The sequence below is a fragment of the Rana temporaria genome, chromosome 2 (genome assembly GCF_905171775.1).
Source record: "Rana temporaria chromosome 2, aRanTem1.1, whole genome shotgun sequence".
Lineage (NCBI taxonomy): Eukaryota > Metazoa > Chordata > Amphibia > Anura > Ranidae > Rana > Rana temporaria.
The window spans coordinates 285,944,479-285,966,865 of NC_053490.1; the positions used below are offsets into that span (position 1 = coordinate 285,944,479).

Here is a 22,387-nt window from a genome sequence, read left to right on the forward strand (position 1 = left end):
ACATATCATTATGAATTACCCATTAAAGAAAATGTATTATATATTATAATTATCAGATATTACTTTTACCTACTGAGGAGAAAATACTGAGTTATTTTGCTTAGACAGTGAAAGCCAAAGGCCTAAAAAACACCAAAACAGCAATGGCGCCCATAGCGCCTAAATACTAGAACTCCCCCAACAATTCATTACCTGACCTAATTGGACAGTCTTCCCTATTGCAGCCAGTAAATGATGCGGAAATTCAAACTCCAACAGGAAAAACTGTCATTGCTAAGAGGCAGGCAGGCAGTTCGTAGTGCCGTTAAGATTTAACAGTCTTTATCAAGCCCTAAAATGGGTCTCCTATTGCATCTCATTGTGATTCCAGTTGTATGCACTGCTCCAGCCCTGAGAAAGGGATAGGCCTTTTCCCTGAAGCACATTGGCTTATCTTGTTGCTCTTAACCAATAAACATTTCAAAAAGACCTTTGAGTAATATGAACTTTTTTACTAGGCACTCATCAAAACCCACCCCAATAAGCTTGAGGTGAGAAACAATTGGGTACTGTCCTTGATACTTTTTTATTTGTACTAACGTACAATTTTTCAGGACAAGCTTTCAGGGTATGTTCCCTTCTTCAAGGTCCCAACAGTACTCACTGGGTACTGCTGGGGCCTTGAGTACTGCTGGGACCATAATCAAAATCCTCCAACACCGCTTGTCCAAACTTAAATGAGATAATGTTCAAAAAAATGGCTCTGGACACTAGGTTATCTAGCTGTCTCAAAACAACTAGATAACCTGATGTGAGGATAGGTTCTCTGGTATTTATTTGCTGAACATGGATCATTATTAGAAATCAGTAATTACATCATAGACAAAGAAACTAAACCTAATGCTTGTATTTCAATGGTTTTTATTAGATTTCAAAAGGAAGTGGGTACAAAATACAATGCTAAGTAGACTATGGCAAAACAATTTTAGCAAAATATGTAGATGAAAATGCTCAACCATTGGGATAACCAACTTATAAATAGTGTAGGAACCAATAAAAAAGTAGTAGCAAAATACAAAAGACTGAGACAGTATGGATCACAAACCTAGTGCTTATATTCTTTTTTTTTTCTTTTCAAAAGATATGGCCAGACTGGGTGGTCATTATTTTCTGAATGTCAGAATATAACTGAAGTCTACTGTAATTTAACAAATGCAATCACTGATGATGAAGAGGACTTCATGGAACACCAATATTTTGGGAGAGTCAGAGCCTTAACAAGAAACTGTTCTTCTGACTGGGTCATGTCCAAGAGGCTCAACCCGCGGGATGATAGTGAGTACTCTTCATTTACCCAGTGTTTAATTGTGCAGCTGAATGTTTTATAAAACGAAATAGGATAATGATGTAATATTAACTTACAGATTTACTTCCACCAATTAAGAGAACTATTGTGATTGAAGGATTTTCAGCTTTTCCCTGAGCCATAGAGGCTTGTTGGGCCCAAACTATGACCGGAAGATTGATATACCTACTCAAATTGTCCTTTTGTTTATGAAGGCATCTGGTAATGCTTTAATGCTTAGCCTCCCCAAGGACGCAATTTAAATAAAAAACATTCAATTTATGTCCCCCTAACCCTAATCTAAAATATCACACATTGGGGAAGACATTTTTTGCCTGTGAAGTAGATCAATATAGACTTTATAGATCCATCTATCGAGGCTGGAGACACTTGATACCATAAATGTCTACACTGCAGCCACAGGATGGAGGCAAGTAAGTGTCTGGAGAGGAGGAGAAGGGTACTTTAGATTTGGAGGGGCCAAAAGGGATAAGTGCACTTTGTTTCAACTTACCCATTAAATCTAGGCTGAACAAATCCCAGGATCCATGTATCAATTGCAAACAAAATATGTTGGATCATAGTTATCTCTATTGTTATTAGTAAAAAAAAAAAACATTCCCTAGATGGATCCCAGGATACATTCCCTAGATGGATCCCAGGATCCATGTAGCAATTGCAAACAAAATATGTTGGATCATAGTTATCTCTATTGTTATTAGTAAAAAAAAAACATTCCCTAGATGTCTGCTAATGCGCATATTGCTCTGACTGACCCCTGACATTTACTAATGTAGCCAAAGGTGTGTGCATATGAGGACTGGAACAGGTGCAGCATTATATTTTAACTGGCTGGATAATAGCTTAAAAACTCTTATCACCCACAATGCAGGCATCCCTTTTGGCAAGGAGAGCTATTTGTTCCTTGTCAGCATACCATGTGTCTAGTGAACCTATCCAATTTCTATTTGAATCACTCATTCCGTATATTTTGGTCAAGAGAATGTACATTCGATCGTGTGTGCTTGATCAGCTGAATAAAGAGAGAGTGGGTAATTTGAACTCTCTTTCACATCGAGTTCATGTGGAGGGGTACATTTGTGGCACAAGGACAGTTGACCTGTTCTCAGATAAGCTGACTGTAGATGGCTGCCAGCACGTGACAGGCTAGAAGTAACTCTGTGGAAGGCAAAGACAGAAGGAGAGCAGCACCATCTAAGTGCAGCATTAGATGGTGCTGATGAAGGAGCACGCATGCTCTGAATGTGCGCTCCTTCCTGCTCTCTCTCTAACCGTAAGTGATGTACACCTCTGTCTGTGAGCTGTCCTGAGTATCTGGGAGCGCTGGGAACCATCGGCGTCCCTGAACCCATCAGCTGCCTCTTCACCAATGAGAAGATCATCTTTCCCACGAGCGGATGAACCACATTAATAATCCCATGTGCACTGAGATCGCATACATCTTGTGAGTTACCAATTGTATTTTATGGAATAAAATGCCTTAATAATGCTGCACTTAGATGGCGCTGCTCTCCTTCTGTCTTTGCTGTATATTTTGGTCAAATCTTTGATAATAGAATCACTGTGATTAATAATTTATCTTATGATCACACCCTCAAAAGCCTAGAGAGTTTAATGGTGGAATATAGTCTACTATCTATAGCAGATACTAGCGATAATCGCAAATAAATCCAACAGGCTGGCTGTACCCAAGTTGATTGATCAATCAACTTGGTACATTCAGCCTGCCATATATGGTTCGAATCTCAGCCTGTTGCTGTTGAACCGGCTGGGATTTGAATAGTTTATGGCTGGCCTAAGTCAATAAACCTGGAATCCTACTGGGTTAACCACTGGGATCTAACAGAAAAATTACATTAAGATGTTATCTAACTCCATTTAAACTGGCTCAGCAATCAAATAGAAATGTGCATTAAAGGATAAGTTCACCTTGTGAACATGTTACACCTGTATTTGGGGTATAACATGTAAAATGTTCAGCAGGCCTCCTCTAACCCTCTTCCCTGTGACAGCGGGCTGGGGTTCTTCTCCCCACATCTGCTGTCACATTTTCAAATTGGCTCAGCTGTGCTTAGCTGCTCTATCACTTTTACAGGTGGCAGAAGGGCCCTACCCCTCCTGCCGCCACCTTTACCAGGCTATCCCATCGCATCGGGATGCCTAGTACACTTGCAACTAGTCGGGTCGCATTCCCTATGAAGAGTGGAAGGAATTATGTCAGAAACCAGAGGTGACAAGGATTTCGTCACTTACGGTTTTGGTTTGTTTATTACAAGCTGTTACCGTCTTGTACAGTATCTGATCAAACCAATCCTGGTTTGATCAGATGCTTTGGAGGCCTGAGGAGAGATACCCGAAAGGAAGACCAGGTGAAGATGGAAGTGCCTAAACAGAGATGGAAGTGCCCCAAATGCTGGAGGTCTTTATTTGACAGGTAGGTCAGCCTTAATGTGTGACGCAGGAGCCGCTTGGTCAATTGGTTTCTATGTTCTTTTGCCTCAACTTGGAGGACGACCTCAGCCCCTCTGACACTCCAAGTTAAACAAAGAAGATATTGCACTACTGTTAAGAGCACAAATGAAAATATCCTGCATACACTACGGTTCGGTATCAGAAAGCAGACACCAGACTGGTTAGTAATAAAGGAATTCAATCATTGGTATGAGTTAAAGTATGTGGTAGCATGTACATAAATGAACAAGTAAAGAGTAGCAAGTACAAGTACATTTTTTTTTTTTTTATTATGTACCCCAACATTACATATTCCTGATATGTGCCTGTTATACTTTATACCTATGTTAAAAAGTATCCCGTTCTCTTTGTATTGTCTCCTTTGTGTGAAACACCTGGTGATCCTATCAGTTCTCCTGCTTTCCTATTTAAAACTGACCATGCAAGGCATGAGGGCAAATCCATCCTAGTGTGGCCAGTTTTCTGGCTGCACTGGAAGCACCGTTTGACTGTTCTCCAATGGTCAGACTTGTGAAGACATGCTCCCCATGCACAGTTAATCATTAGGAAGAGCACTGTACTTCTCTTTCTCTGCCTCCTGCCGACATCCCCCCCCCCCCCTACAGTCTCCATCCCTAACTCTCCAAGCCCCCTATGCAGCTAAGAACAGAGATTATGCTCAAATGTTTGGCATTTAATTTCTATTTTAGGTGAGAGTTCACATTTACGTTAATAAACACAGCAGCCATTGCTTGGAGACAACCCAAAAAGTTTCATTATAGTCACTTAGATAATCTAAAGTTTAACCACTGATAGGATTATCATCTATATAAATATTTTACAACATAGCATGTCACTTACAGTTCAATGTTTTTTCTTTTTTTATAGCTTTCTTGATTTTGCCGAAATTGAATTATATTGAACATGTCAGTTCAGTAACAATACTTGTTCCAACTATCTCTTTGGCCTTGAGAAGCAAGGACAACAAGCAAGTGACTGTGGAAGAGCTTTACAAGGATCAACGTTTTGAATACCACCTAATCTTTTTTGATGCAGAGCATCGTGACATCGTAAGCTACAAATGTTTTGCTTATAAACATTATTTTCAGTAGTTTTGACAACATGTGTGTTACCTCAAATGCCTTTCAAAACTGTTCATTGCCATATTTTCCTCTGGTTACTAAATTGGACATGCAGAAAGATAAAAGTTACATCAGAAGTAAAAAACTGAAGTAGCCAAAACGTGTCCGATCCATTTTACTGTTTTTATACAGATCTAGGACAAGTATAGATTATTCCATAAATAATGCTAAAAAATAATCCCTTAAAAAAATATCACTAAGATGGCCCCTTGACATCTGGGTTGTTAAGGCTACAGTTTAGCTTTGCAGGAACAGTGAACCAAGGCTCTGACCCATCCTACCATCTTTATACACCCTCAGGTTCCACCTTACCTCAGCTCTAGAGCTGGTCATAAATCCAACACCTGGGGGTTCATAGAAATGGGGGCCAAGATATCAGAGGAGACTTAGTGGCCACTGCTCTCCACCACTAACCTGCAACTCACTCCCGACTTGAACTGACTGATAAATTTCTCTTTCCCCGAGTTAGTGGGTGTACATTTGCATCTCACAGAGACTTTACAACCAGTCCAGCATAGTTAACAGCATATCTGTTACCCAATAGCGCTTCACTTAATATGTTGATTGTCTTCACAAAATATATCGAGACAATCTTTTTTACTGGATATTAAATGGTGCACAGAACTTAGGCCTTACTAATTACAATAAAAAAACATGGAATAACTAAGTCCAACAGTTGGCAGAATTATCCAAATTTTACCTTTTGTAACTGTTCCCAGTTTTTGGGTAACATAGGAGGCATGTTTCAGTCCTTGTCCATTCCTTTCCCAAGTCTCGGGCCTATGGCCCATCTGTCACCCCTAAGGAGAAAGCAGTCAATGCCCATTCCTTCCCCAGGTCCCGGGCCTAAGGCCTATCCTTTACCACCAAAGGAGAAAGCGTGCATATGGTGTATTTCTCTTACTGACCTCCTTCCTTACCTCTTCTAACAAGCTTTAAATAAAGTTGGTAGGCCCCTTCTTAGATAAACATGGAACCTAACACACAGAAAGGTGGGACACACTAACAGGGCAGTAACCCCCTGGTATACTTCTATTAGGGTCCTTGCTAGGGGAGACAGTGATTCTCATTCACCTTCCAATCTAGTCTAGCTTCCATTTCCATACACTACCCCCCATTCTCCTATTACATTTTTAAAGTACAAATTATATCGATTTCTAACTTATCTTAAATTAGTTTGGCTAAGATTTATGGCATTCTTTTCAGCCTGTCAATGTTTTATGACAATGTTTACAAGTTGTGGGGGTTTCTATACAGTAATTACATTACAGTAGGTTCATCATTTACCATCTTAATAACCAGTATACAACCACTATTATAGTATATAACGGATCCTCCCTTGCAGCAGTGCTTCACAAAAGTCTTTGTTAAAGTTTAGTTAAGTATTGTGTGGTCTTTTAAAAATTAAAACGCATTATTTATTTATTTATATAAACATTAAATGGACATTTAAATTAAGAAATAGTCATTTATTAACCTATCTATCAGTAACATTGTCCCATATTTGATAAAAGCTGGGAATGTCATATGTTGTTGAATGCTTTATTATTTTATTCCAGTGGCAAAAGCCTCAGAAAGACAAAATGTTTGAAGTTTCTGGCTTGAGTCCCAACACTGAATACAATGGAAGTGTATATATCATGATTGGAGATAAACAGAAAAGTGAAATTCAGAATTTTGCGGTGAAAACACTTCCAGGTAATAATTTTATTGATAGTCACAACTATAGGTGCAGTTATGGTACAAAAAAGCATATCTTATGTAACCAAATATTATTTTTCAACATTTGGCCTTGGCTTAATGTATGATGTAATCCAACAAAAGCATGAGAGTTTTCCAAATCCCCTTCTGCTCAAGAGGCAGCTTGGAAAATCTTGTAAGCAAATACCCTGTAAAGTAGTTGACCTAAATATGGCTTGAATATTGCACATAGTATGCGCATTCCACTCTTGTTAAGAGACAGTTTCCTTGAGTGTAATATCAGTGCTCAAAACAGCACATGTAAATGCAACAGCAGTTCTGACTTGTCTAGGCTGCATACTTGCATACAGTACAACAGATTTTAAAAGCCACCTCCAGCACAGAGGACAAGGGCTATAAACATTGTCTGTTTTACTTATTGAAAATATGAAGGACACTGGCAAATATTGGCTAATACTACAGAGCAAAAAATAAATAAGCAACTTAACCTGACACTCATATGTGCTTGTCTGAAAAGCTAACATGATGACTATTTCGAATCCAAGAGCATCTGCCAGTGGCATTCAATGTTATACTAAGTCATGCAGCCTTTGCGATCAATTGCAACTAATTACTTAAGCTGACCAAAAACAATTTGAATTTTGGCTGATTCCTGCTGATTAAGGGTCCGCGGGGATCCTCCGTCAACCCTGCTGAGCTGTCGGCAGATAGGGCGGTCCCCGCACACAGTGCAGAGACCGCCCTGTCTCTGCTCCGCTCTCCCCTATGGGGGATCGGATGCAGACGGACCGTCTGTCCGTCTGCATCCGATCCGTTCCGCCGAACGGAAGAAAAATAGGGTTTCTTCCGTTCGCAAAAGCGGATCCCGACGGATGTGGACGCTAGCGGATGCTCCATCCGCTAACGGACGCGATCCCATAGGGATTCATTACAAGTCCGTTAACGGACTTGTAATGAACGGACGAACGGTCCGCTAGTGTGAAAGGACCCTAAGTAAAATTCAAGTCATGTATGGCTCTGTCAGTACTACCTGGCTCAACAAGGGCTAATTTAAAAATCAACCATGCCAGATGGGAAATTATTGACCTAAAAGTGTCTACATCCTATCAGATACAGTCACTGTTCAGTACAGTACAATAGTCTGTTTTAGAGAACATCACTTCCAGTTTATGGTGTCACTTTTCCTAGCCCTTGTAATCAAGGAATAAGCTAATGGAGCACAATGTGCACTCAATTGGCTTTAATGGAATGCAGGTAAGACATCAGTGGTCTAAAAGACACCATTAAAGAGAACCTTTCCTAAAAGTATCATATCACATAGGGGACTTTTTGGCCTCTATGTGATATAAATAAAGTTTGATTAAAAGGAAGAAAAGCAAAAAAAAAAAAAAAATTATACCCAAACACTTAAAGTGGAGGTTCACCCGGAAATGTTAATTTTTAACCTTAGATTGATGCTCATTTTGTCTAGGGGAATCGGGTAGTTTTTTTAAAATCAAAGCCGTACTTACCGTTTTAGAGATGCATCTTCTCCGCCGCTTCCGGGTATGGGCTGCGGGACTGGGCGTTCCTACTTGATTGACAGGCTTCCGACAGGCTTCCGACGGTCGCATCTATCGCGTCACGATTTTCCGAAAGTAGCCGAACGTCGGTGCGCAGGCACCGTATAGAGCCGCACCGACGTTCGGCTTCTTTCGGCTACTCGTGACGCGATAGATGCGACTGTCAGAAGCCTGTTGGAAGCCTGTCAATCAAGTAGGAATGCCCAGTCCCGAAGACCATACCCGGAAGCGGCGGAGAAGATGCATCTCTAAAACGGTAAGTACGGCTTTGATTTTAAAAAAACTACCCGATTCCCCTAGACAAAATGAGCATCAATCTAAGGTTAAAAAAAAAAATTCAGGTGAACTCCCGCTTTAATACCCCCATCCCCCAAAAAAAGTGAGCTTGCCACTCCCCCACGTTCACATACAGGTGTAAAATGACCTGTTGGGGGCAGCTACGCATGAAAATGTCTCTTGCAATACACATATGTTGCAATGCACACTGGAGGAAGAGAAATAATTCTAGGCCAATTATTTATGGTTAACTCTAAACTGATGACCAAGGAGGGTTTGGAAGTGTCACCTATAGAAAATATTGGGTACCAAAGTTCATCATCATTTTGCGGATGAGCACAAATGTAAAGTTTGCTGCTTGTCCTGTACCCTGAAATTTGTACCCTGAAACAACCCTAAACCCCAGTGTGAGACCAAGAGACTGGTGGTGAGCTATGTTGAAAGGTTTTCTTTATACTAGTTTGGTGAACCGTTTACTGTACTTTAGCTGAAGAAAGGTCTTTGTGTTTGTCTATTTTGAGAGACCAATTATAGATATTTACTTTTACAAGTGGCTAGTTTGTGATCTTGGGTGATCTCAATGTAACAATATATATATATTTAAGGTTACACTTATGTTAACTTGACCTTTATCTTGGAGATGCATGCCTCGCCCAATGCAGAAATGTAGCATTGTTGTATTATTTTCAAACTACAGAAGAGACAGATGTAATGTGTATGTTACTGATTAAACCTGAAAAACATTTTCTATGTCAGTTAGGTCACCCACTTATCCCCACCCCGTGATGCTTCCCTTTGTGGTATTTTATTTTATTTTTTTATTAACCCCTATACTAATGTTTTTTCTTATAGGAGGTGTATGGTAAACAAAAAAAACACACATTTGCCGACATGGCTGCAGCATTGGTCCGATGCTGCAGCTGTCCCCTTCTGGCTCTAAGTCTGAGGCCTCGTACACACGGCCGAGGAACTCGACGTGCCAAACACATCGAGTTCCTCGGTGAGTTCAGCCCTGAAGCCGCCGAGGAGCTCGGCGGGCCGAGTTCTCCCATAGAACAACGAGAAAATAGAGAACATGTTCTCTATTTTCTCGACGAGTTCCTCGGCGGCTCCATCGGGCCGAAAGTGTACACACGACAGAGTTTCTCGGCAGAATCCGGCTCTGACCGAGTTTCTCGCTGAATTCTGCCGAGAAACTCTGTCGTGTGTACGGGGCCTGAGAACTTTTACCACTCTCTGCTCTGCCGCTCACTGGAGCATCAGACAGAAGGGGGGGTGGGAGTGGTTGGCTCAGGCTCTCAGCAGCGCACTGAGAGGCTGAGCCATCTGCCAATCACGCATCTGGGTGGATCCTGACATTGGTGACATCAGCCAACAGCAGGCTTTCAGGTGATTATGGGTCACAGGAGTGCACTCCTGTAACCCACAAGACAAATATGGCCAAAAGAGCTTTGGCTATACTTCTCTTTTAACGTCTTCTTGTGAGTCTGGTGACATCATCCCAGTTTTTTCTCCTGTTGGTTGCATTTTGTCCAGGACTGAGCGGTGCTCATATAATGTGTAAGTGCAGCTCAGTCCTAGAGAACTGTGAGCACATTCTGCATGGAAAATACATGCTGAGCTCACAAGGAATGACCATAATGATAGTGTAATTCTGCCCTGAGGAAGATCTCTAGCATTGAGCCAAGGAGGAAGTTGAGAACAGCACTGGGGCATGGACAGGGTAAAGACAACTTGGCACTTTTATTTAATATACAGGATGTGGAGAGACTTAAAAATAAAGAAAAATAACGTTTTTCTTCTTTAAATTGCCTTTCTTGGAAGCAATACATATTAATGAACTGAGACAAGGTGATGCTTTGACAACTATCCTATTTAAGGTGGCTCTAAGATATCATTATTCCAGAATTTCCCAGAAGTGGGAAGACAGCATTTAGGTTATATGGTCAATTATCAGAGATCTAAGCATGTGTGTGTCTAATAGTGTTGAAAAGGCAAAAACAAACACTGTACACTTTTAAAGTCAGAGGCACACAAAACTGAACACTAAATTTTTCTTTTATTTGTAATACAAAAGCAAATTTAGAGAATAATGTTAGTAACGTAAGTATAATAATTACTAGGTATTAGTATGGCCTGTACAATCCCACCTGCTGACAAAAACAATATTTCAATTATATGAAGTAGGGATAAGAAAAGCACTGATGCATTTGCAAAAAAGGTGTTTAGGGGAATATATGAGGAAGTGAATGGTCATCCAACCATCCACAGCGATCACAGTGACCAGGCGTCCACTGATGGGTCCTACAGGATGAGGGTGAGTGGTGGTGCTGTACCTTGTATGATGAGCAATGTTTTAATGCTGATCCTGTAAGTTGTAAATAAATAGATTTTCTAATACTGAACTTGGGTAGCGCTTCCCACATCCTCTTTCTTAGATTTAGTGCTGGCTCACTGTGTTCATTGGAGCTGTGTTTTTGTTTACTAGATACATTTAGCTTGTCTCACTGTAACTAGTGTGGCTGTAATTGTTGTGTTAGGTAAATTTAGTTGTGCTCACTGTAATTCATGCAGCTGCATTTGACTGTTTCCTCTGCTTTTCAGAGTACTGGAGAACTCTCTGGAGCTTAGGCTGAAGCAATGCAAATAGCAGAATTTATATTTTTACAGCCCTGGTCAATCCTATGGAGGATGGCCCTGAAGACTGTTGGGAGTTTGTATAAATACTCTAGGATACAGAGCTGCTGGTCTCTATTCATTTAGTAGAGGAAAACAGCCTGGAGGTCTTGCTGCCCTCCAGGACAGTGCTGCCATGCGCTTGCTGTTCATGAGGAAAAAGGTTGGCGGATGATGGACTTTATAGGCATAACACAGATATATATTAAAAATAAGTTTATTACAGAAAGTATACAAAAAAATAAAAAAATAAAAATTGCATTATAATTAATTGGCTGTTCATAAATATGCTTTGAAACAAGAATAACATGCCAACTACATATCATATACTTAGATTGAGGGACCCATAGGTCACTCTCCAATAGTTGATGAAATAGCGTAAAAATGAAAGAGGCGTTGTGTCATAATACATCTCAGCTCGACATTTATTGCCCGTTTTCAAAAGATGTTTCTTCAGGAGCTTATGGCATGTTGGTTTTAAAGTCAAAAAGTAGAAAATAAGAACAGAATCGACAGCACAGCTGAAAATATAAGGATAAATCCTCAAGTAGCTTCTAGGCCAATCAGTAAGACAAACTCACACAAGAACCTTAAGATGATTGATAGTAGCTTATAAGACCAGTGAGAAATGCTAGTGGGGAACTGTTGTGGAATTTATGGATTAATCAGGGGATCCCCCACTAATTATGTATCTATTGTTCATGCGTTGAAGTTCTCAAAGAGCATCGTCCAGGATAAAAATCCCATGCAAGTCTTCACTTTAGATGACAGCCTCCAATCGTAGGCTGTTCATGAGGCCTCAGGTGAGTGACCTGGAACCTGAAGCAATAGAGAACTGACTGAGAGGCTGTAATTTGAAGATCTAGTCTGGTATCACAGGAGAAAGGTGTTGCATGGATTTTGGAAGGAGGCAACCAACTTTCCCTGGATATTTCACAGTACAGACTGCTGAGAGAGAACTCAGAGACTTTTGGGCTGCTGCCACAGCTCTTGCGCTAGATAGTCAGCTTTATGTTTGACCAAAGGGGACGTCGGCTGGTGTTCTGAAAAACTCAGTCTATCTAGTTCTTTGTGAAGGGACACTGCTCTTGGTGCTCTAAAGAAAGAAGCCTGTTTTTAATTACATCTATTACAAGCCAAGTCCACAGTTTGCTATTGCAAGGACTTCTGCTTTAGCTTTACAGAAAGGAGTTCACTGTCCCCAACCTCTACATAGATCTCTTTTTAGAATATTCAACTCACTTCCCTCAACCCATTCCCAGTTTCTGCAAAAAATTTAGGAAAACCGTGACTGTTAACGTGTCCCTGGTTGTGGGGCATTCTACTGGGAAAAGAAACTGGGCAATTTCCAGCGGCTCCTTTAGGGGTAGCACAACATAATAAGGATCTTCTATGAAAGAAAAAAGGATGCTAGACTATCAGCAATCACATGTATTGCTTGTCTAACACAGGTTGTCAAATTAAGTGCATGACTAAAGATGTTATGAATGCATGATCATATGAGGATCCAGGAAGCAGTGAAAAATTAAATATTGTCTATTAGCCACAGCACAATGGCTGAATCAAATTAATGTGGATAGAAAGAAATCTAGGTATCAGGAAATGATGAGCTATGGTGAAGGCTAGACAAGAGTGGAGAAATTACTCTTGATGAGCTGTTGAATTGATGATATATATATTTTTTTTTTTTGCATTTAGATTTGTTATTACTGAATAAGAATATTTTAAAGTAAAGTTTTAATAGCAAAATTCATACTTAGCACACATTACTGATACCAAGAGGTTTCTGTGACTAGATTTTTTAGATGATAAGTTTTATAAGAAGATGATTCTTTTGAGCTTGGTTCCTGGTAGGAAATTCCAACTTTGCAGCATCAATAGCATTCTAATTGCTCACGTTTCAGAAATAGGTTAAGCTGATTGTATTGTGCAGTCCTCCCATGCTCCTATGATTTATGATTTGCTTTTGTTTATTAACAGATCATTCGTTGGCCACATTGATTGTCAGTCTCATTACCATTTTTGTTGCTGTGTTGGGTACAGCGATGCTTTACCTCAGCTGTAAATATGTTCGACGCCAAGCAAAAACACCAAGTTCTTTAGTAAGTATTTATGACACTACACTTATATCTATTTAAAAAATAAAGGCTAAACAATACATTTCTGCATTTTGCTTTTTTTTTTTGGTATTTGAAAAGACCAACTTATTAGCATCTAACTAAAGAAAATGAATGACTGTTTTAGTAGTGTTTTGCATTGATTCATAGAAAAGCTTTTTTGATTGCTGATTCAGATCTGCATAAATTATGATATCTGCTAAAGAGTTGACATGTTTATACATGAGTTTTCATTTCTAATTCTTTTATGTGTGTTTGTGTAAATTGTGTAAGTTTCTTCTGAAATTGCACAAAATATAAAACAGAGAGAAAAGCGCCTCTGAGTATACTGTATTTAATATGTAGAATAAAAAGTATCCAGCACTTACATCGTATATAACAATGGTGAAGTCCGGGGAGCTGGTGTAGATCTGTGCTGACGACCAGTAGAGCATCTGAGCCAGGTGATTGCAGCCGATCGGAGCAGGGGGGAGCCGACTATGTCCGTGATGGTGAATAGCTGCTATGCTGGGATGTCATTTGCTAGCGTGTGATGTCAGCTGTACGGGGGCCAGGGAGGACCACAACGCGTTTCAGAGCGCGCGCGAGTCAGGGAGCAGACCTGCGCGCTCTATTTCCAAGTGTTGACCCTTGGAAAAAGAGCTACACCAGCTCCCTGGACTTCACCATTGTTATATACAATGTAAGTGCTGGATACTTTTTATTCTACATATTAAACAAAGTATACTCAGAGGCGCTTTTCTCTCTTTTTTTTTTTTTTTTGTGCATATTTGAGCTGGCTTCGCTTCTGGAGAGCTGCCCTGAGCAACTGTAATCACCTGCACTGGCTGTTTATAGCCATCAACTACAGCCAGGGCCACCATCAGGGGGGTACAGGCAGTACACCTGTAAGGGGTCCGGAGGTCCCTAGGGCCGCGGATGGCTACCCTCCTTTTTTTTATTATTTTTTTTAATAAAAAAATATATATTTTTTTAATATATTTTTATTTTATTTTTTATTAAAGGGCCATTTTTTTTAGGGGTCCGGAGGTCGCCAGGGGCCCACAGGGCCCCAGATGGCAACCCTCCTTTTTTCTTTTTTTATAAAAAAAAAAATATATTTTTTTAATATATTTTTATTTAATTTTTTATTAAAGGGCCATTTTTTTTTTAGAGGTCCGGAGGTCCCCAGGGGCCCGGAGGCCCCCAGGGCCCCGGATGGCAACCCCACTTTTTTTTATTTGTTTTTTTATAAAAAAATATTTTTTTTTAATATATTTTTATTTATTTTTTTATTAAAGGGACAATTTTTTTGTCAGGTCCGGAGATCCCCAGGGCCCCAGATGACAACCCCCATTTGTTTTTGAAAAAATATATATATATATATATATATATATATATATATATATATATATATATATATATATATATATATATATATATATATATATATATATGTGTATATATATATATATATATATATATATATATATATGTGTGTATATATATATATTTATTATTATTATTATTAATAATAAAGGGCCCAAAGGTCACCAGGGCCCCGGATGGCAACCCCCCTTTTTTTTATAATTTTTTTTTGTATTATTTTATTTATTTTTATTTTTATTTCTTTTATATATATATATATATATATATATATATATATATATATATATATATATATATATATATATATATATATATATATATATATATATATATATATATATATATATATATTTTTATTATTATTATTATTAAAGGGCTCAGAGGTCCCCAGGGCCCCATGTGGCAAACCCCCTTTTTTTATTTTTTTTATAAATGTTTATTTTTTTATATATATATATTTGTTTTTATTTATTTATTATTAAAGGGCCCAGAGGTTTCTTTTTTTATTATTATTATTATTATTATTATTATTATTATTATTATTATTAAAGGGCCCACCAGAGGTCCAGGATGGCAACCCCCCTTTTTTTGTAATTTCCTTTTATAAAAAAATAATAATTTGTGTATATGTGGGTCACTTTGCTGGGACTGATCCTTTAATGGACTTATGAACTTTTAAACCATACATGCTGCCATTGTGGTTTATTCTCATTATTTACTATTTATTTTTATACCTTGTCCTATATTTGATTGTCTGAGCAGACATCCTGAGCGCTGTAACCCATTCCTATCTTCTGAAATTGCACAGATGGTTTGATTTTTGGTCTGGGTAATGTAAACATTTTCTTGGTGCTTACTTTTCTCTGATTATTACACTTTTGCAGTTAAAGTGTATGTATAGCCATTTTTTTTCTTTTGCAGCATAAGTAAACTCACCAGTTAAACTTTGTCTTTCCCAAAGTGCCCAAAAATACCATTCATTGATAGTTTTCACAGCATTCAAAAATAATTTCAGTTTGCTTTTTCCCCTACTGACTGGAGCAGTGACTGCAGAAAAGGGCCATAATCTTACCCAATGTTTCTTAACTCAAGTCCTCAAGGCGCCCTGACAGGCCATGTTTTCAGGATTTCCCTCACATGAAACTGTGGTAATTACTAAGGCAGTGAAACTGATCAAATCACCTGTGCAAAATAATGTAAAGCCTAAAAAATTACCTGTTGGGGCGAGAGAGAGAGAGACTTGTAAAGCGCAACACATGCAAACTGAATCGCCCCTGGGCGCTGTATCCATTTCATGGGTAAGAAACCCCTTGACCTCAGAAGAGATGGGTTTTAATCTTTCTCCTGAAGGCCAAGTGGTCCGACTCCAGTCGGATGGTGGTTGGTAGTGCATTCCACAGGCGAGGTCCCTGGACTGCAAATCTTCGATCTCCTTTGGACTTGTATCTGGCCTTGGGTATCTGGAGGAGGTTTTGATTGGTGGATCGCAGAATGAGACTGGGGTTATGGGCTTTTATTTTTTCGCATAGATATTGGGGGGCGTTGCCTTGAATACACTTATGTATTAGGCAGAGTGCCTTGAAAGTGATTCTGTCTTTTACTGGCAACCAATGAAGGGATCTCAGTGAAGGTGAGATTGATTCCCATGGTTTTTTCCCAGTCACTAGTCGAGCGGCCGTATTTTGAACGACTTGCAGACGAGTGATTTGGTATTTGGGGAGTCCTAGATAGAGGGCATTTGCGTAGTCGAGTCTGGAATTGATGATTGTTCCCACCACGACTGCAATGTACTCTTTCGGGATAAAGGGCGTGAGTCTGCGTAGTAGGCGCAGCAGATGGTGGGATCCGCTGACTACTGACCCTATTTGTGCATCCATTGTCATGTAGGTATCGAAAATGACTCAGAGACTTTTGACTTTGGCGCTAGGGGTGATAGTTTTACCCAGAATGGGTGGGGGAGTCCATGTTGACGCGGGGTGATTTTTCCGGTTAGCGTGAAACAGGAGAAGTTCTGTTTTCGAACCATTGAGTTTAAGATAACTGTTTGTCATCCAGTTATCTATTAGAGTGAGGCATTTCTCTAGTCCAAGAGAATGATCCTTTTTGTTGCAGATGCGGAAATACAGTTGTGTGTCGTCTGCATAGGAGTGGTAAAGTAACTTCTGGTTACTGATGATTTCAAAGAGAGGGCGAAGATAGATATTAAACAATACGGGCGATAAGGGAGATCCCTGAGGGACTCCGCATGACACCGTACGTTTTTCAGAAGTGAAAGACCCCAGTTTCACTATTTGTGATCGGTTTTCCAAGAAGGAGGAGAACCAGGGTAAAACACCTTCAGCGACTCCGGATACTTCAGCTAGCCTAGTCAGTAGTAGTCCGTGGTCTACAGTGTCAAAAGCCGCGCTTAGGTCCAGCAGTATCAGGAGACAAGATTCTCCTTCGTCTGCGGCCTCTAGAGCGGCATCCCATATTTTGAGCAGTGCCGTTTCTGTTCCGTGACCCGGACGGAAGCCTGATTGAAACGGATCGAGTAATTTATGGGTGTCTAAATGCAGTTGCAGCTGTTGTACAACTACTTTCTCCATTACCTTGGAGAAGACATTTAGAGCTGTTATGGGCCTCCGGTTGTTTGGGTCTTTGGGGTCGAGGGTAGTTTTTTTTAGAATTGGTTTTATTGTACCTTGTTTTAGCAAGGTGGACACCATGCCCTCCTTGAATGATTGGTTAATGAGCTGCGTGATAGCTGGTGCCAGTATATTGGCACTTTCTTTCAGCAGTTTAGTGGGGATGATATCATTGGGTGCTGTGCTATTACGCAGAGTCCCGATGATGTTTTTAGTGGCATTGATGGAAATGGGTTTTAGAGTGAATTTTGGTGATTGCGGCGGATTTATGTGGGTATTAGGTTTGTGATTGGGGGGGAGTTGGTGACTGTTCCATTTTGCTGAATACTTTCACGGATTTTTTCAATTTTACTAATGAAATAATCCGATAATTCATTGCAAAATTCTTGTGAATCAGAATTGGGGGCCTCTAAACAAGCTGGATTCATAGTCTGAGTGACCAGCTTGAAGAGTTCTCGGGGGCGGTTAAGGGCATTTGCGATGATGTTGGAGAAATGATTTTTTTTTGGCCGTGAAGATTTCTTTGTGATATTTCTTTGTTATTATCTTGTAAATGGTGTGGTTTTTATCTGAAGAGCACCTTTTCCACGCAGCTTCTGCTCTTCTACGCTCTTGCTTTAGCAACGTCAGCTGGTCATTAAACCAGATGGAGTTGTTTTTCCGGATGCAAGTTTTGCGTTTTGGTGCTACAAAGTCAGCTGACTGTAGTAGCGCCTTGTTGATGGCATCAAGTGTTTCTGTGGCTGTTTGTTTTTGTTGGGTTGTTTGTTTTTATTTTGTTCCCTAGTGTTGTTTTGAAGAGTTCCGAGCCGGGACTGATCTAACCACTTGCCAAGGTGATGTCAGGCAACCACTCTGGCATAAATGCATATTCTCACAAGAATACCAACTAGGAAGTCCGCACCGAAATCTAAGATGACGCTGTCTTCAGTAGGCAGGAGAGTCTGTAGTCTAAATTTAAGCCATGCTAATAAAAGAAATGGTTAAAAACTGGACATAGTAATTATGCTTTTGTGGATGGGTTAGAACCCTTGTCCCACGTAAGAGATTCACCATCTCTATTTGATCCATTGACTGTTGTCACCAAAACAAAAAAGATTAGGGAAATTCCAAATGTTTACACAGTTGTCTCCAATGCAAGAATAGAGAGGAAATCTTCCACTCACATTCATTATGGGGTCAAATGTTTAAAAGGGGAATTACCCTCATTTTGTAGAGATCTATTCTCACTTTATGTTCATCTCCACAACAGGAAGTGAAGATATGTTTCCCCAACCGAGCACATAGAACAAAAAACGAATCTCACAGTAGATTCAAAGCCTATCTCTGTGGAAAACAAACCTCCTCCTTGCAGTTGGACTGCCCCTGCACTGCAAGGGTTAAATGCTTGTTGATGTCTAGGGTACTGGATAAAGCAATTTCACTTACCTGATCCTGTGCTCCCCTGGCAGGCCCTCTCCTCGTCTTCCCTTTGGATTGTGACCTATATCGCAGTTTCCTGACACCCAATGCATGGCTATGAGACCGACATTGTATTGAATAATGTCAGAGGACATGCAACCGCTGGAGCGTAGGGCAGAAGAGGCTTCAGTTATAAGGCATAAAAAACATAAAAAAGTGTATCTAAAGACAAAACTTTTTGGGGGAATAGTTAGAATCGCAGTCAGATTTTTATTGCTGTTGGTGTCCCCTTCTGGGGAAATACACCCCTCAATTTTTTCATTATCAGAACTTATTTAAACCATCTGTGGAATGAGATAATGCCTGTGGCATTATTTGCTCTAAAGAAGTCACGTTTGTTCATCAGAATGCTGTTAGTTTACGGCTGCTGAATACATCTATATTCCCCCCCGAGGCAGAGGGCATGTGAAGAGAAACATGTAACTGAAATATGAAAGGATCTTTCATATTTTCATTTAAAGGGGTTGTAAAGACAAAAATATTTTCCTCTTAAATTAAAGTCTGACAGTAGCTGATAAAGTAAAAAGTAATGTTTTGCATTATAACTAGTTTGATACCTGTTGAAATCGACGGTGAACTTACACTTACACTGGATTTGAAATCCATGTGGCTTAATCTCCTAAACATACCGTAAAGGTACGTATAGGAGGCATTCTAATTGGTCAGCGCCATGACATGGACGGCGCCAATCAATCAGGACCTGCCTAGCCTGTCCTCTTAGCGGTGGGAGAGGAAGAGAGAAAGCCGCAGGGATTTCAAAACTCCGAACCGCTGAAACGGAAAACCCGTTGTCGCCTAGTGGGTAAACCCCCGGCCTCAGGTACAGCAGGACGGGGGGTGGGGGGTGGGGAGGGTATCAAGTGTAAGTTCACCTTACAGATTTTCTGGAAAGATAAACTTACACTTTAAGCTTGCAATGCCTTGTCATATCATTTTACTGGAGTACCTTAAAATGCTTAAAAAGTGCAAAAATGTATTCATATTGTCCAAAAATTGTCAACAAGCCAGCAAGTGGATCAAGTCTGCCACAGATTTTTATTGTGCAACATTACAACCTTGGGCCAGCTGCAGGTATCCTAACAACAGATGAAATCATAGTTAGTTAGGAGGGAGGACATTGGGTGCCCGAGGATGTCCGTGTTTGCCCCTTTTTTGACCAGCACTGGGGTCATGTTAGCTGACTGAAGGGGAGAAACACTGGAATACTAGTCAGTACCAGTGTGCAAAGAAGTATTTGCTTTGTAAAAATAAATCACATCCAATACTGGGTGTCTTACATATGTGGACGCTCCTGCATTATGTAGAAATATTAGTTTAGCTTTCTACATTTTAGAATCATTTTAAATGGTGCTTTAACCGAGAAAAGCATTCAGAAACACGGCGGTTAAAAATTGTGTTTTGCAAGAACCAATTTTCCTTCTCCTGCTGATTGCTGGCACGTGCTCTGATTGCAAATTCCTCGGCCGGTCTAGCATGTTCTATGGGCAGGACAGTGGTAGAACTGGTCTTTTTGCATTCAGAACACATTTAGCATTCTACATTTTTCTTTTACAGATGACAATTAACTTGAAGCAAGAAAGTAATCGTTCTTCCATACCAAATACGCAAACTGGTGGTCTTTTGGGGCCACATATGACCCTCTTGCTCCTTCTTTGTGGCTCTCGGTAGTTCATTTATTTAAACTGAATGAGGCCCCAGCTGTTTTCCTGTTTTTCCGAACCTAATTCTGCAGCTCAGTACATTAGGAACTGTTTTATGGACCCTTTTTTAGGGATATTATTGATCTTGAACAAAGTGATACCAAAGTAGGTGCAGGCCTCACTACCCCCCTTTTTTCACTCAGTTTGGCCCACTGTTTGATTTGAGCTTGACATGCCTGTTCAATAAAACAGTGTATGAAGTCACTTGTACAAGAACAACTGTTGAGCCATCTGTTCAACTTCTGCCCTAGACATGTAGATGAACTAGTAGCAATACCCTCAATAGGCAAAAGCAAATTGGCCTGGTTTTGGTTTGTGGGATGTTCATTGAACCCATCATAAAGTTTGAAAATTGCAAGCTTTAATCGGAACCGTTTTGAAGTCTATTTGGAGCAAATGTTTAAAAATAAAGTTTAACTACTTCCCATCCGGGCCAATTCTGTCTCTTCGCTCATACATCATCATTTCTTTGGTAGAAAACTACTCAGAACCCCCAAAAATTATATTTGTTTTTTTAGCAGAGACCCTATGGAATAATATAGTGGCTTTGGGAACTTTTTATATCACATGGTATTTGCACAGCAATTTAAACAAAATTTTTTGAACATGAAACAAAAAAAGTTTCATGAATTAGAAAAAACAAAACACCAAAGTTAGCCATTTTTTTTGTATAATGTGAAAGATGATGTTACACCGAGTAAATAGATACCTAACATGTTATGCTTGAAAATTGCGCTCGCTCGTGGAATGGTGCCAAACTTCAGTACTCAAAATCTCCATAGGCAACACTTTTTTTACAGGTTACCTGTTTAGAGTTACAAAGAAGGTCTTGGTATAGAATTGTTGCTCTAGCTCTAGCTTTCATGGCGATACCTCACATATGTGATTTGAATGTTGTTTACATATGTGGGCGCAACATACATATGCTTTCGTTTCTGCGTGCAAGCTCTTGGGGACGAGGGCGCTTACATTTTTTTTTTTAGTGCTTATTTTATTTGCACTCTGCAAGTCCATTTGCTCCAAACCTTAGTAAATGGGTTGAAGCTTCACTTTGCAATGAATACCCAATCATTTGCTAAAATATGAGAAAAAAACATAATTTTTCTTGCACATGATTGGATGATGTAAGTCAGCAGAGATTCCCCTTATTTAACCTCTTCAGCTCCGGAAGGTTTAACCCCCTTCATGACCAGGCCATTTGTTTCTGATACGGCACTGCACTACTTTAAATGCGATTATGCGGTTATGCAACGCTGAACCTAAAAAAAACGTATGTCAGGTTTACTTTGTGGTATTTGATCACTTCTGCGTTTTTTATTTTTTGTGCTATAAACAAAAAAAACTACAATTTTGAAAAAAATATATATATTTTTTACTTTCTGCTTTAAAACATATCCAATAAAAACTGTAAAAAATCGAATTTCTTCATCAATTTAGGTCCCAGAGAAGTAGGGCCAAAAGATCCCTGTTCTGTCAGGGAAGTAGAGAGAGAGTGTCTGTTCCTAGTGATCAGGAAAAGTGATCTCTCTCTACTCCCTGTCAGTACACTGCCCCCACAATTATAAACACCTTTCTATTAACCCCTCGATCCCCCCTAGTGTTAACCCCTTATCTGCCAGTGACATTTATACAGTAATCAGTGGCTATTTTTAAATGTCAATTGTCCCAAAAAAGTGTCACATTACACAATAATACAGTATGTAGCCCACCACACTGCAATTCACAGCATTTTTATAATACTGTATATTACACAGGTTAGCATTCTATAACAACAATCATTTCTCCCTGCAAACACTGTCTCGGCTATCCCTATCTACTACAAGTCTTCAACACGCACTGACAAGAGCTCGCTAGTAAGCCTACCTTTCTTAGGGAGAGGACTGGCACAGAAGAAAACCTTATTTATTGTCCCTTTTGCCACCTGACCACAGTTCAGAGGCCAGGACCAGGACGTGCATTAT

General features: G+C 39.7%; 1 protein-coding gene across 2 annotated transcripts in view; it reads left to right on the forward strand.

Annotated features, from left to right (window-relative positions):
• Positions 1 to 22,387, forward strand: part of IL22RA1 (interleukin 22 receptor subunit alpha 1) — a 32,526-nt gene that overhangs the window by 7,591 nt on the left and 2,548 nt on the right. The window contains exons 3-6 of one of the 2 annotated variants that reach the window (XM_040337183.1): positions 1,121 to 1,314; positions 4,685 to 4,866; positions 6,498 to 6,636; positions 13,134 to 13,255. In XM_040337183.1, the coding sequence (XP_040193117.1) occupies positions 1,121 to 1,314; positions 4,685 to 4,866; positions 6,498 to 6,636; positions 13,134 to 13,255 (637 nt within the window). The remainder of the gene's footprint in view (positions 1 to 1,120; positions 1,315 to 4,684; positions 4,867 to 6,497; positions 6,637 to 13,133; positions 13,256 to 22,387) is intronic. The other variant, XM_040337184.1, reaches the window with a different exon arrangement.